The 15,290-nt window shown below is 42.2% G+C and overlaps 1 protein-coding gene across 2 annotated transcripts in view; it reads left to right on the top strand.

Annotated features, from left to right (window-relative positions):
• xpo4 (exportin 4) overlaps positions 1 to 15,290 on the top strand; it is a 39,305-nt gene that overhangs the window by 7,581 nt on the left and 16,434 nt on the right. For both annotated transcript variants that reach the window (XM_036974949.1, XM_036974950.1), the window contains exons 5-6: positions 13,386 to 13,502; positions 13,651 to 13,804. In XM_036974949.1, the coding sequence (XP_036830844.1) occupies positions 13,386 to 13,502; positions 13,651 to 13,804 (271 nt within the window). The remainder of the gene's footprint in view (positions 1 to 13,385; positions 13,503 to 13,650; positions 13,805 to 15,290) is intronic.

The following is a 15,290-nucleotide window of genomic DNA, read 5'->3' as shown; positions in this document are numbered from 1 at the left end:
AAGTGTCCTTCTTCCTGGGGGTGTATATGAACAGATTTTAATACGATTTAATGTTGCTAAATCGCTGTCAGTTCCACTTTAAAGGAATGTTGAAGAAACATGGGCAATTGCCGAGTTTATAAACGAGACAGTTTATATGCGCGAAGCCCACAATTATACACCTTATTATTTCCAGCTCTTTGTTGAACAATTACAGTATGCATACCCATTAACTTATTCCTATTTTGTTGTTATAGCCGGAATGCAAATGGATTAAATGAAAAATAATTCTCACTCATACAGTGGGGCAAAAAATGATTTAGTCAGCCACCAATTGTGCAAGTTCTCCCACTTAAAAAGATGAGGCCTGTAATTTTCATCATAGGTACACTTCAACTATGACAGACAAAATGAGGAAAAAAATCCAGAAAATCACATTGTAGGATTTGCAAATTATGGTGGAAAATTAGTATTTGGTCAATAACAAAAGTTTTTCTCAATACTTTGTTATATACCCTAGAGGTCAAACGTTTTCTGTAAGTCTTCAAGGTTTTCACACACTGTTGCTGGTATTTTGGCCCATTCCTCCATGCAGATCTCCTCTAGAGCAGTGATGTTTTGGGGCTGTTGCTGTGCAACACGGACTTTCAACTCCCTCCAAAGATTTTCTATGGGGTTGAGATCTGGAGACTGGCTAGGCCACTCCAGGACCTTGAAATGCTTCTTACGAAGCCACTCCTTCGTTGCCCGGGCGGTGTGTTTGGAATCATTGTCATGCTGAAAGACCCAGCCACTTTTCATCTTCAATGCCCTTGCTGGTGGAAGGAGGTTTTCACTCAAAATCTCACGATACATGGCCCCATTCATTCTTTCCTTTACACGGATCAGTCGTCCTGGTCCCTTTGCAGAAAAACAGCCCCAAAGCATGATGTTTTCACTCCCATGCTTCACAGTAGGTATGGTGTTCTTTGGATGCAACTCAGCATTCTTTGTCCTCCAAACACGACAAGTTGAGTTTTTACCAAAAAGTTATATTTTGGTTTCATCTGACCATATGACATGCTCCCAATCTTCTTCTGGATCATCCAAATGCTCTCTAGCAAACTTCAGACGGGCCTGGACATGTACTGGCTTAAGCAGGGGGACACGTCTGGCACTGCAGGATTTGAGTCCCTGGCGGCGTAGTGTGTTACTGATGGTAGGCTTTGTTACTTTGGTCCCAGCTCTCTGCAGGTCATTCACTAGGTCCCCCTGTGTGGTTCTGGGATTTTTGCTCACAGTTCTTGTGATCATTTTGACCCCACGGGGTGAGATCTTGCGTGGAGCCACAAATCGCGGGAGATTATCAGTGGTCTTGTATGTCTTCCATTTGCTAATAATTGCTCCCACAGTTGATTTCTTCAAACCAAGCTGCTTACCTATTGCAGATTCAGTCTTCCCAGCCTGGTGCAGGTCTACAATTTAGTTTCTGGTGTCCTTTGACAGCTCTTTGGTCTTGGCCATAGTTGAGTTTGGAGTGTGACTGTTTGAGGTTGTGGACAGGTGTCTTTTATACTGATAACAAGTTCAAACAGGTGTCATTAATACAGGTAACGAGTGGAGGACAGGGGAGCCTCTTAAAGAAGAAGTTACAGGTCTGTGAGAGCCAGAAATCTTGCTTGTTTGTAGGTGACCAAATACTTATTTTCCACCATAATTTGCAAATAAATTCATAAAAAATCCTACAATGTGATTTTCTGGATTTTTTTTCTCTCATTTTGTCTGTCATAGTTGAAGTGTACCTATGATGAAAATTACAGGCCTCATCTTTTTAAGTGGGGGAACTTGCACAATTGGTGGCTGACTAAATACTTTTTTTGCCCCACTGTATACACACAATACCTTATAATGACAAAGTGAAAAGATGTTTTTAGAAATGTTGGCTAATTTATTGAAAATTTAAATGCAGAAATATCTATTTTAAAGAAGTATTCACACCCCTGAGCTGTGAGTGTTTCTGGTTAAGTCTAAGTGCTTTCCACACTTGGATTGTACAACATTTGCCCATAATTATTTTCAAAATTCTTCAAGCTCTGTGAAATTGGTTGTTGATAATTTCTCGACAAGCATTTTCAGATCTTTCCATAGCTTTTCAAGTAGATTTAAGTAAACATTTTAACTTGGCCACTCAGGAACGTTCACTCTCTTCTTGGTAGCAATTCCAGTGTATATTTGGCCTTGTGTTTTAGGATATTGTCCTGCTAAAAGGTGACTTTGTCCCCCTGTGCCTATTGGAAAGCAGACTGAACCAGGTTTTGCTCAAGGATTTTGCCTGTATTTATCTCTATTCTGCATATTATTATTATCCTAAAAAACGAAAATAAGAAGAGTGATACTCAGTGATGTGTTGTGTTGGATTTGCCCCAAACATTACACTTTGTATTCAGGACATGATGTTCATTTCTTTGCCACACTTTTTTTGTTGAAGTTTTACTTTAGTACCTTATTGCAAACAGGATGTTGTGGAACATTTTTATTCTGTACATACTTCCTTTTTTTCACTCTGTCATTTAGGTTAGTATTGTGGAGTAAGTACAATGTTGATCCATCCTCAGTTTTCTCCTATCACAGCAAATTAAACTCTAACTGTTTAAAAGTCACAATTGGCCTTGTGAAATCCCTGAGTGGTTTCCTTCCTCTCCGGCAACTGAGTTAAGGAAGATGCCTTTTTTTGTAGTGATTGTGTTTATTGATACACCAGCCAAAGTGTAATTAATAACTTGCTCAAAGGAATATTCAATGCCTCCTTTTTGTATTTTTACCCATCTACCAATAGCTGCCCTTTGCGGTTGAATCTGTGTTTGAAATTCACTGCTCGATTGAGGGACCTTACAATTATATTTATGTGTGGGGTACAGAGATGAGGTAGTCATTCAAAAATCATGTTAAACACTATTACTGCACACTGAGTGAGTCCATGCAACTTATTATGTGACTTGTTAAGCACATTTTTACTCCTGAACTTAATTAGATTTCCCATAACAATAGGTTTGAATACTTACTGACTCAATACATTTTCAGCTTTTCATTTGTAATTGATTTGTAAACTTTTTGAAAAACATAATTCTACTTTGACATTATGGGATCTGTATGTGTGGGGTACAGAGAAGGGGTAGTCATAAAAACATGTTAAACACTTATTGCACACAGTGAGTCCATGCAACTTATTTTTTACTTGTTAAGCACATTTTTACACCTGAATGTATTTATTCTTGCAATAAGAAAGGGGTTGACTACTTATTGACTCAAGACAGTTCAGCTTTACATTTTTTATTAATTTGTAAAATTTTGAAATACATCATTCTACTTTGACATTTATGGGGTGGTGTGTGTGTAGGCCAGTGATAAAACATCTAAATGTAATCCATTTTAAATTCCGGTTGAATACTTATGTAAATGTGATCAGTTTTAATAAAATGTGCAAAAAACAAAGTTGCAACTATTTTTGATTTGTCATAATGGGTTTGAGTGTAGATTGATGAAGGGGGAAAAATACATTTTAAAATACAGCTGTAATGTAACAAAATGTGGAAAAAGTCAAGGGGTGTGAATACTTTTTGAAGGCACTGTACTGTACAGTGTACTGTACTGTACACATAACATGCACACATATGCATACTGATGCCACACACACCACATATGCTGCTACTGGTCACTTTACCCCTACCTATACAGTGTGTTCGGAAAGTATTCAGATCCCTTGACTTTTCCACATTTTGTTACATGACAGCCTTATTCTAAAAATAATTCAATTGTTTTCCCCCCTCAATCTACACTCAACCCTATTATGACATATCAAACTGTTTTATTAAAACTGATCACATTTACATAAGTATTCAGATCCTTTCCTCAATACTTTGTTGAAGCACCTTTGGCAGCGATTACAGCCTTGGGTCTTCTTGGGTATGACACTACAAGCTTGGCACACCTGTATTTGGGGAGTTTCTCCCATTCTGCTCTGCAGATCCTCTCAACCTCTGTCAGGTTGGATGGGGAGCGTCACTGCACAGCTATTTTCAGGTCTCTTCAAGGATGTTCAGTTGGGTTCAATACTGGGCTCTGGCTGGGCCACTCAAGGACGTTCAGAGACTTCTCTCGAAGCCACTCCTGCGTTGTCTTGGCTGTGTGCTTAGGGTTGTTGTCCTGTTGGAAGTTTAACCTTTGTCCCAGGCTGAGGCCCTGAGCGCTCTGGAGCAGATTTTTATCAAGGATCTCTCTGTACTTTGCTCTGTTCATCTTTCCCTCGATATTTACTAGTCTCTGCCACTGAAAAACATCCCCGCAGCATGGTGCCGCCACCACCATGCTTCACCATCGGGATGGTACCAGGTTTCCTCCATACGTGACGCTTGGAATTCAGGCCAAAGAGTTCTATCTTGGTTTCATCAGACCAGATAATCATGTTTCTCATGGTCAGAGTGCTTTAGGTGCCTTTTGGCAAACTCAGTGGGCTGTCATGTGCTTTTTACTGAGGGGTGGCTTCTGTCTCACCACTGTACCATAAAGGCCTGATTGGTGGAGTGCTGCAGAGATGGTTGTCCTTCTGGAAGGTTCTCCCATCTCCACAGAGGAACTCTGGAGCCCTGTCAGAGTGACCATCAGGTTCTTGGTCACCTCCCTGACCAAGGCGCTTCTCCCCTGATTGCTCAGTTTGGCCGGGCGTCCAGCTCTAGGAAGAGTCTTGGTGGTTCCAAACCTTTTCCATTTAAGAATGTAGGCTACTGTGTTCTTGGGGACCTTGAATGCTGTAGACATTTTTTTTGGTACCCTTCCCCAGATCTGTGCCTCGACACAATCCTGTCTCGGCGCTCTACGGACAATTCCTTCGGTCTCATGGCTTGTTTTTTTTCTCTGACATGCACTGTCAACTGTGGGACCTTATAGATGTGTGCCTTTCCAAATCATGTCCAATCAATTGAATTTACCACAAGTGATCTCCAAGTTGTAGAAACATCTCAAGGATGATCAATGAAAATAGGATGCACCTGAGCTCAATTTTGAGTCTCTTAGCAAAGGGTCTGAGTACTTATATTTCACATTTTTTTCTTCAATAAATTTGTAAAAATGTCTAAACCTATTTTTGTATCATTATGTGGTGTGAATACTTTCTGAATGCACTACATGTACAGTACATAGTGACCTCAATTACCTCATACCCCTGCACATCGACTCGGTACTGGTCTGCCTGTATATGGCCATATTATTTTTACTCCCTAAATAGCCATGTTTTATTTACCTGTTATTTCTATTTGTTATTCACTGTGCCAATATTTCTATATTTCGCTGTTGTCTACGAAGCATGTGACAAATAAAATTTGATGGCAAGTGTTTTTTTTTTTTTCTCTCCCCAATTTCCTGATTACAATCTTGTCTCATCGCTGCAACTCCCCAATGGGCTCAGGAGAGGCGAAGGCCGAGTAATGTGTCCTCCGAAACATGACTCGCCAAGCTGTGCTTCTTAACACCCGCTCGCTTAACCCGGAAGCCAGTTGCATCAATATGTTGGAGGAAACACTATTCAAGACACGCCCGAAGTCCGCCTCCAGGCGCCCGGCCCGCCACAAGTAATCACTAGGATTAGGTCAATCCCTAACCCGCACAATGCTGGCCCAATTGTACTCCGTCCTATGGGACGGCTGGTTGTGTAACAGTCTGGAATCGAACCCCTGGCTGTAGTGACGCCGCAACACTGCGATGCAGTGCCTTTGACCGCTGGGCCACTCGGGGGGGCCGGCAAGTGCTTTTTTATATTGTTTTTCTCTCGTTGTTGACCCTGAGGGGATGACCTATCACGCTGGCCAGGACTAATTATCAATATATACTTTAGAAGTGTCTCATCTATCTCAAAAGGCAGAACCAGCCCAAGCCAGGGCACCTTAATAATAATCACTATATTTACTTTACAAACAGTAATTATCCTAGTTGACTGCACATAGCATGGACACATAGTACGAGTAAAATCTAACTGAAGTATATTCCCAATATGAGCAAAACAGGCAGTGAATAAAAAAAAAAAAATTATCCTCTTGGTCTTTTCATTCAAAATATTCACAAAAATCAAACCTTTTAATTAAAGTAAAATAGTTGAAAGAAAAAATACATTCTCATCATAAAACAAATATTTTTCTCATGTGTGCCACAGTTATTGGCACCCCTTCATTCAATACTTTGTGCAACCTCCCTTTGCCAAGATAACAGCTATGAGTCTTCTCTTATAATGCATAATGAGGTTGGCGAACACATGGCAAGGGATCTGAGACCATTCCTCCATACAAAATCTCTCTAGATCCTTCAGATTCCGAGGTCCACACTTGTGGGATGAGCTGAAGATGAGAATCCACATGTTTTCTATGGGGTTTAGGTCAGGGGACTTTGACGGCCATGGCAAAACCATGATTCTGTAGTCAGTGAACCATTTTTGTGTTGATTTTGAGGTGTGCTTTAGAGCATTGTCCTGCTGGAAGATCCAACCATGGCCCAGTTTAAGCTTCCTAGCAGAGGCAGTCAGGTTTTGATTTAATATCTGCTGGTGGAGCCCATGATGGAGCCCATGATGGAGCCCATGATGCCACATGTCCTAACAGCCCCACAACATCAAAGATCCACCACCATACTTCACAGTGGGGGATGAGGTACTTTTCTTTATGGCTATCTTTCGGTTTATGCCAAACCCACCTCTGGTGTTTTTTTCTCTCCAAAAAGCTCTATTTTGGTCTCATCTGACCATAGAACCCGGTCCTATTGAAAGTTCCAGTAACGTTTGGCAAACTGTAGGTGCTTGAGTTTGTCTTTTGATGACAGCAAAGGCTTTTTTATGGCAACCCTCCCACACAACTTGGGGTTATGTAGGTGGCATCTGATCAGAGTTTTGGAGACTTTCTGACCCCAAGACCCAACAAACGTCTGCAATTCTCCAGCTGTGATCCTTGGAGATTTTTTGCCACTCTAACCATCTTCCTCACGGTGTGTGGGGTCAAAATAGACAGACGTCCTCTTTTTGTCGCACATCACCACTGTGTTCTTGGGTCATCCATGACATCCTGTGTGTCACCTCATACCCCAGTGAAACAGGAAGCCATGGCTTAACACTCAAGTGTTCCTAATCACTCAGGTGACCTTAACTTAAAATATGAATGGGAATATACTTCAGTTAGATTTTACTCAATAATTTATATGGGTGCCAATAATTGTGGCACATGTTTCGGAGAAAAATATTTATTTCAGTAATTTTACTTCAAATAAAGGTTTGATTTTCGGTGAATATTTTGAATGAAAGACCTAGAGAATAAACAGCAAATCTTTTTTTTTCACAGCCTGTTTTGCTCATATTTACCAAAGGTGCCAATATTAGAGGGCACTAAACAATTTATTTTAAAGATCCATCTCAATTTCACGTGTTGTGGGTAATACTTAAGAAATTAATACATTAAATGGATACTTAGGGATTTTGGCAATGCTAGCAGATACCCATAGATTTCCAGTCATTGCGTTAACGCTAGTTAGCATTGGCTCTCTAAAATGCATATGTGACACAGAGACATAAAAGTGGTATCTCATTTTCAAGAATTTACTTTTACTTTTGTATTGTAACATTTTATTTTAATTGACCGTGTTTCTGCATGTAAATGCCTATCTAGAATAATTACGGACGACAGCCTATTTAAGCTTTAAGCTCAAACTTCCTTTGACAAAGACATGGCGATTCAACACAATGTTACTTGGGACCCTGGAACTGTAAGCTAAGAACACTGACTGAACACCTCCCTCTGCAGCTGATTCCTGGACTGGCTGCCCCCAAGTGGTGAGAGTAGGCAACACGGGGGCCCCTCGGGGGTGCGTGCTTAGTCCCCTCCTGTACTCCCTGTTCACCCATGACTGTGTGGTAGTACACAACTCCATCACCATTTTTTACATGTTTTTATAAACCTTTATTTAACTAGGCAAGTCAGTTAAGAACAAATTCTTATTTTCAATGACGGCCTAGGAACAGTGGGTTTAACTGCCTCATCCCCCTCAGGAGGCTGAAAAGATTTGGTATGGGCCCACAGATCCTCAAAAAGTGATACAGCTACATCATTGAGAGCATCTTGACTGGCTGCATCACCGCATGCTATGGTAACTGCTTGGAATCCGACCGGAAGGCATTACAGAAGGTAGTGCATACAGGTCGAGCTCCCTGCCGTCCAGGACCTCTATACCAGGCGACGTCAGCGGAAGGCCCTAAAGATTGTCAAAGACTCCAGCCATCAAAATCTCAGGCTGTTTCTCTACCACACGGCAAGCAGTACCGGAGCGCGAAGTCTGGGGACCAAATGGCTCCTGAACAGCTTCCACACCCAAGCCATAAGACTGCTGAACAGTTAATCAATTGGCAGCCCTGACTATTTGCATTGACACACTTTTTATTTGCAATGGCTCTATGCACACTCACTGGACTCTACCTACAGTTGAAGTCGGAAGTTTACATACATCTTAGCCAAATACATTTTAAACTCAGTTTTCACTATTCCTGACATTTAATCCTAGTAAAAATTCCCTTTCTTAGGTCAGTTAGGATCACCACTTTATTTTAAGAATGTGAAATGTCAGAATAATAGTGGAGTGATTTATTTCAGCTTTAATTTTTTTCATCACATTCCCAGTGGGTAAGAAGTTTACATAAACACTCAATGAGTATTTGGTAGCTTTGCCTTTAAATTGTTTAACTAGGGTCAAATGTTTCTGGTAGCCTTCCACAAGCTTCCCACAATAAGTTGGGTAAATGTTGGCCCATTCCTCCTGACAGAGCTGGTGTAACTGAGTCAGGTTTGTAGGCCTCCTTGCTCGCACACACTTTTTTAGTTCTGCCCACAATTAGTTTCTATAGGATTGAGGTCAGGGCTTTGTGATGACCACTCCAATAGCTTGACTTTGTTGTCCTTAAGCCATTTTGCCACAACTTTGGAAGTATGTTTGGGGTCATTGTCCATTTGGAAGACCCATTTGCGTCCAAGCTTTAACTTCTTGACTGATGTTTTGAGATGTTGCTTCAATATATCCATATAATTTTCCTCCTCATGATGCCATCTATTTTGTGAAGTGCACCAGTCCCTCCTGCAGCAAAGCACCCCCACCACATGATGCTGCCACCCCCATGCTTCACGGTTGGGATGGTGTTCTTCGGCTTGCAAGCATCCCCCCTTTTCCTCTAAACATAACGATGGTCATTATGGCCAAAGAGTTCTATTTTTGTTTCATCAGACCAAAGGACATTTCTCCAAAAAGTACGATCTTTGTCCCCATGTGCAGTTGCAAACCGTAGTCTGGCTTTTTTTTATGGCGGTTTTGGAGCAGTGGCTTCTTCCTTGCTGAGCGGCCTTTCAGGTTTTGTCGATATAGGACTCGATTTACTGTGGATATAGATACTTTTGTACCGGTTTCCTCCAGCATCTTCACAATGTCCTTTACTGTTGTTCTGGGATTGATTTGCACTTTTCACACCAAAGAACGCGTCTCATTCCTGAGCGGTATGACAGCTGCGTGGTCCCAAGATGTTTATATTTGCGCACTATTGTTTGTACAGATGAACGTGGTACCTTCATGCGTTTGGAAATTGTTCCCAGACTTCTGGAGGTCTACAATTTTTTTCCGATTTTCCCATGATGTCAAGCAAAGAGGCACTGAGTTTAAAGGTAGGCCTTGAAATACATCCACAGATAAACCTCCAATTGACTCAAATGATGTCAATTAGCCTATCAGAAGCTTCTAAAGCAATGACATAATTTTCTGGAATGTCCCAAGCTGTTTAAAGGCACAGTCAATTTAGTGTATGTTAACTTCTGACCCACTAGAATTGATACAGTGAATTATAAGTGAAATAATCTGTCTGTAAAATATTACTTGTGTCATGCACAAAGTAGATGTCCTAACCGACTTGCCAAAACAATATGTTTGTTAACAAGAAATGTGTGGAGTGGTTTAATGACTCCCATCTAAGTGTATGTAAACTTCCGACTTCAAATGTACATTCACTCACACACTACACTGACACTCTAACGCACAGACGACATTCACACACACACACACACACACACACACACACACAGACACAATTCTTCACATACGCTGCTACTACGCTGTTTATTTTCTATCCTGATTGCCTAGTCACTTTTACTTCTACCTACATGTACCTCAACTACATTGTCACCCTGCACATTGACTACCGGTACTCCTTGTAAATAGTCTCGTTATTGTTTTTTGGTTGATCTTTTTCTTAATTTTGTAACTCTGCATTGCGAAAGGGCTCGCAAGTAAGCATTTCAGTGAATTCTACACCGAGTTTACCTCGTCTCTGTGTATTGAGATATATGTTTTGGAAATAAATAAAATAGATAATAAATGTAGATAATAAAGTAATAATCAAGATAATAAAGTATGCACAACTTGTCTGGGAAGCTCTTAAAGCATATTTGAAAGGATGTATTATGTCTTACTCTTCATATAAGATAAAGAACCAATAAAAAATGTGAAATACTAGAACAGAAAATCAACGCCTTAGATAGAAAACACAGCTTAGACATGTTGACACCCATCAACAGTTGAACACTTGAAGCTTGAATATAATTGAATCAACACCTGCTCTGCAGAGACTGCTGCCCTGAAATCCAAACAATATGTTGAGCAAGGTGAATGTGCAGGGAAAAAGCTTGGTCACAGATATGTGAACATTTTCATATTTGATCCTACGACCTTAGAAATAAATGATTGCAACTAAAGATAATCCATAGTATTTACTACATTCCTGTCAGAATGCATGTAATGCACCCAGAAATGTCATATCTCTGTTGGAGATCTAAAAAACCCAAAAAGGAACCCTATTACATATGCTGTGGACCTGTGACAAACTGACGCCATTTTGGGTTAATGTCTGTGCTATCACATCATTGTGTTTAAGAATGTATATCCATCCATCTCCACGACTATGTCTGTTGGGAAAGGTAAATATTGGTGACCAATATCAAATAAACTTTTGTAACCTCGGTCTAATTGCTGCCCCCAAAAATTATAGCTACAGTGCATTCAGAAAGTATTCAGACCCCCTTCCCTTTTTACACATTTTGTTTCATTACAGCCTTATTCTAAAATGTATGAAGTGGTTAATTGAATCCATATGCACAATACCCCATAATGACAAAGCAAAAACAGGTTTAGACATTTTTGCAAATGTCAAAAAAAACCTGATAGCTTATTTACTTAAGTATTCAGACCCTTTTGCTATGAGATTCGTATTGAGCTCCGGTGCATCCTGTTTCCATCGATAATCCTTCAGATGTTTCTACAACTTGATTGGAGTACACCTGTGGTAATTCAATTCAATTGATTGGACCTTATTTGGAAAGGCACACACCTGTCTCAATAAGGTCCCACAGTTGACAGTGCATGTCAGAGCAAAAACCAAGCCATGAGGTCGAAGTAATTATCTGTAGAGCTCCGAGACAGGATTGTGTCGAGGCACAGATCTGAGGAAGGGTACCAAAAAATGTCTGCAGCATTGAAAGTCCCCAAGAACACAGTGGACCCCAATACTTTTCCTAGAGCTGGCAGCATGGCCGAACTGAGCAATCGGGGGAGAAGCGCCTTGGTCAGAGAGATGACCAAGAACCCGATGGTCACTCTGACACAGCTCCAGAGTTCCTCTGTGGAGATGGGAAAACCATTCCAGATGGACAATCATCTCTGCAGCACTCCACCAATCAGGCCTTTATGGTAGAGTGGCGAGACGGAAGCCACTCCTCAGTAAAAGGCACATGACAGCCTGCTTGGAGTTTGCCAAAAGGCACATAAAGGACTCTCAGACGATGAGAAGCTAGATTCTTTGGTCTGATGAAACCAAGATTGAACTCTTTGGCCTGAATGCCAAGCATCACGTCTTGAGGAAACCTGGCATCATCCCTTCGGGGGAAGCATGGTGGTGGCAGCATCATGCTTTGTGGATGTTTTTCAGCGGCAGGGACTGGGAGACTAGTAAGGATCGAGGGAAAGATGAATTGAGCAAAGTGCAGAGATCCTTAATGAAAACCTGCTTCAGAGCACTCAGGACCTCAGACTAGGGCAAATGTTCACCTTCCAATAGGACATTGACCCTAAGCACACAGCCAAGACGATGCAGGAGTGGCTTTGGGAGAAGTCTCTGAATGACCTTGAGTGGCCCAGCCAGAGCCCGGACTTGAGCCCAATGGAACAACTCTGGAGAGACCGGAAAATAGCCAACCTGACAGAACTTGAGAGGATCTGCAGAGCAGAATGGGAGAAACTCCCCAAATACAGGTGTGCCAAGCGTGTAACAATATGTTAAAAAAGTCAAGGGGTCTGAATACTTTCTGTGTGTGTGTGTGGTGAACAAGTCCACTCCCTCAAATCCAATAGTGATAGTAGATTTTCACTGTGCTTCTGGCTTTAAAGAGCAACTGCCCCTAAAATCCATAGACCATTTTCTAAATGAGAATATGAGTCAAACATTTATTCTGTCAAAATTGACTTCAAAGTGTAAATAGGATCATTTTGATCATAAAGTCAGTCTTGTCCAAAACAAAGTTTTGTGTGACTGCATCAAAATGTAAATGAAGGTTGGGTTAGTTTCAATCCTGTCCACATGCTGGCAGCACTTAAGTAATCATGAATTTGGAGTGCAGCTAATGCAACCCAATCGTAATACCCATGGTCAATTCCGGTGGGCTTTGGATATCCCTATGGGGCTAGGTTGGGGACCATAAGTAAATTACATAATGTACATGACAATATGTTAAAATTCTAATAGCTCCAGATTTCAATGACTTAAAATCCTCAAACCAACTATAAATTGTAGAAATTCATATACAAATATTGAAAGCATTTAATGAGAACTAAAAGGTGTGCAACAAGGAAAGTGTCATTTTACATTTTTATTTATTGACAGTCCCTAACCAGCCCAGGAGATATGCTATCCAAAGTAAAAATCAACTTTGCCACGGTTGCAGAAGCTTATTGGCAAAAATAATTTGGCAAACTTTTCCCATCTGTGCGCACACTAGACAGCCACATAAAAAACGAGGCCAAATCAGGAAGTGCGGTTGCCCTTTAAAGATCCATGCTGTTTCCCACTTTTCCTTTGTGATTTCTGGTCTCACCAACCTGAGAGCTCTACTACTGGGAGAGTTCATCTGTCTCCACTAGATGGCAGTCTGTGTCTTCAGGAGGCCAGGTAGGGTTTCAGGAGGCCAGGGAGGGGTTCAAAGCCTGGCTCTCTTTTAGATCAGGCCTCTGTAGTAAGCTGGCTGCTATTCTGTCAGCTACCCTCATTATGAAATACGGTGTGTGTGACCTGTGTGTGTATGTTTGTGCACCTGCAGCAGACGCTGGCCTGCTCCATCCTGACGGCCCTCATCAGTGAGTTCTCCAGCTCCAGTAAGACCAGTAACATCGGCCTCAACATGGAGTTCCATGGCAGCTGCAAACGCATTTTTCAGGTCAGGCCTCTTCTCTTCCTCCTGCTCCTTCTCCTCTATCCTCTGTTCCTTTCTAAGTGAACACTATGTTATCTCTGACTTGGTAGGAGTGTGTTTGTTTGCTTGCAATGACAGTTTTGTGTATTTTTGTCCTAATGTGTGTGTTCAGGAGGATGACCTTCATCAGATCTTCATGTTGACCATGGAGGTGCTGCAGGAGTTCAGTCGCAGAGAGAACCTCAACGCTCAGATGTCCTCAGTGTTCCAGAGATACCTGGCCCTGGCCAATCAGGTCCTCAGCTGGAACTTCTTGCCGCCCAATCATATCCTTTATCTAGTCTGCAGTGTTTCCCATTGGTGGGTTAGGACCTGTGTTAACCCAGAACGGAAGTCTTACATAATTGGTCAGTTACTCAATTAAGTTCTGGGTCCATATGAATTAAGAGAAGAGATCCTAGAACAAGGAACGAAAACGGCACTAGGAGCAGAATCGTATCTTTGCAAGTTTGGGGCCGAATGTCCCACCGGAGGGTAGTAGTTTGGACAGAAATGTTGGTTTTGTTTGTTTTTGTCATAGGAACATTCGGGGGTCTTGGGTTCAGTGCAAAAGGTTTGGGGTGTGATATATGGTCGTACCATTGTTTTAATTTGTTGCTCTCATATTTGGCTGTGTTTGTGTTGGTGTGTTCTAAGTCTTGTGTGTGTGTGTGTGCGTGCATGTGGGCGCATATGTGTGTCATTGGCGCGTTAATCCTACTCAGACTGGCAGCCTCTCTCTCTCCCGCCTCTCTCAGTATTTAAATGGATCTGAGGTGGCGTCGCTGCCAACCAGGGTTATGTATCACTTTCAAAGAGGCCTTGTGTGTCTGTGTCTGCCCATACCAGATAGCAGCCCAATAACCAGGCCTCTTTAAGGGGGGGCGGGCAAGGGGGTCAAGGGCCGCCAGCCTCTTTAAACCCCACTGCTTGTTGAGTGTCCGTCTGAAATACCAGACACCCTCGTGTGTCTCTTTGTGTGTGTGTGTGTGTTTCAAGTGGCAGTTAGTCAGTGTGGGTGCTGTCTGAATGATTGTTGGAACAGAGAACAGATTTATGAAGACTCCTGGGAAGGTAAAGTGGTGTGGCTTTCTGTCCACGTGAATCAGACATGTCTCTGTGTTTTGAATGTGAGTGTGCATGTGTGTCAAGGGGCTGCTCCTTAATTGCATGCTTGACAGCCGTAGCCTGGCTCGATCCTTCACAAACTAACCCGCGGCATGTGTGGCATCTGTCCGCGCCGCACTCCCCCTCTGGGCCATGGCGTGTGTCACCTCAGAGCCAGTCCCTAACCAGCTCCCTGTGCGTTAGTACGACAGCGCGTCTCCACACTGACATTAACCCTGAGGTCGGGTTGGGGTCTTGCTCAGGCTTCAGGCCTGCCCCTTGCCTTGACCCACTGGAGACCTTGACACACATACACCCAAAAACAGTGAGTTATGCTGTCTTGGGGGCGGCTGTCCTAACTCGGGCAGGAGAGGGGGGAATTATGGAGAGCAGGGTCGAGGGAGGGGGTGTGGGGCATTCCTCCAGTGTTATTTCACATGACAGGGCTGCAAGCGAGACTTAGTGGAGGATGTATCACTTAAACCCCCCCCCAACTCCTTAACATAGCTTTGTACTCTTAACACGTCCACTGCCAATGTACTGTATCTACAATGGCCAAAAAGTCATCTGGACAGAAAATACCTAGATGAGTTAAATATAGACTTAGAGGAGTATTTCTGTAGGGAAAAACTCATTCTGATTTTCTCTTGGCTGCGCCCATGCTCA

This window comes from Oncorhynchus mykiss, chromosome 3 (assembly GCF_013265735.2).
Source record: "Oncorhynchus mykiss isolate Arlee chromosome 3, USDA_OmykA_1.1, whole genome shotgun sequence".
Lineage (NCBI taxonomy): Eukaryota > Metazoa > Chordata > Actinopteri > Salmoniformes > Salmonidae > Oncorhynchus > Oncorhynchus mykiss.
This window is presented reverse-complemented; position numbering and strand designations above follow the sequence as displayed.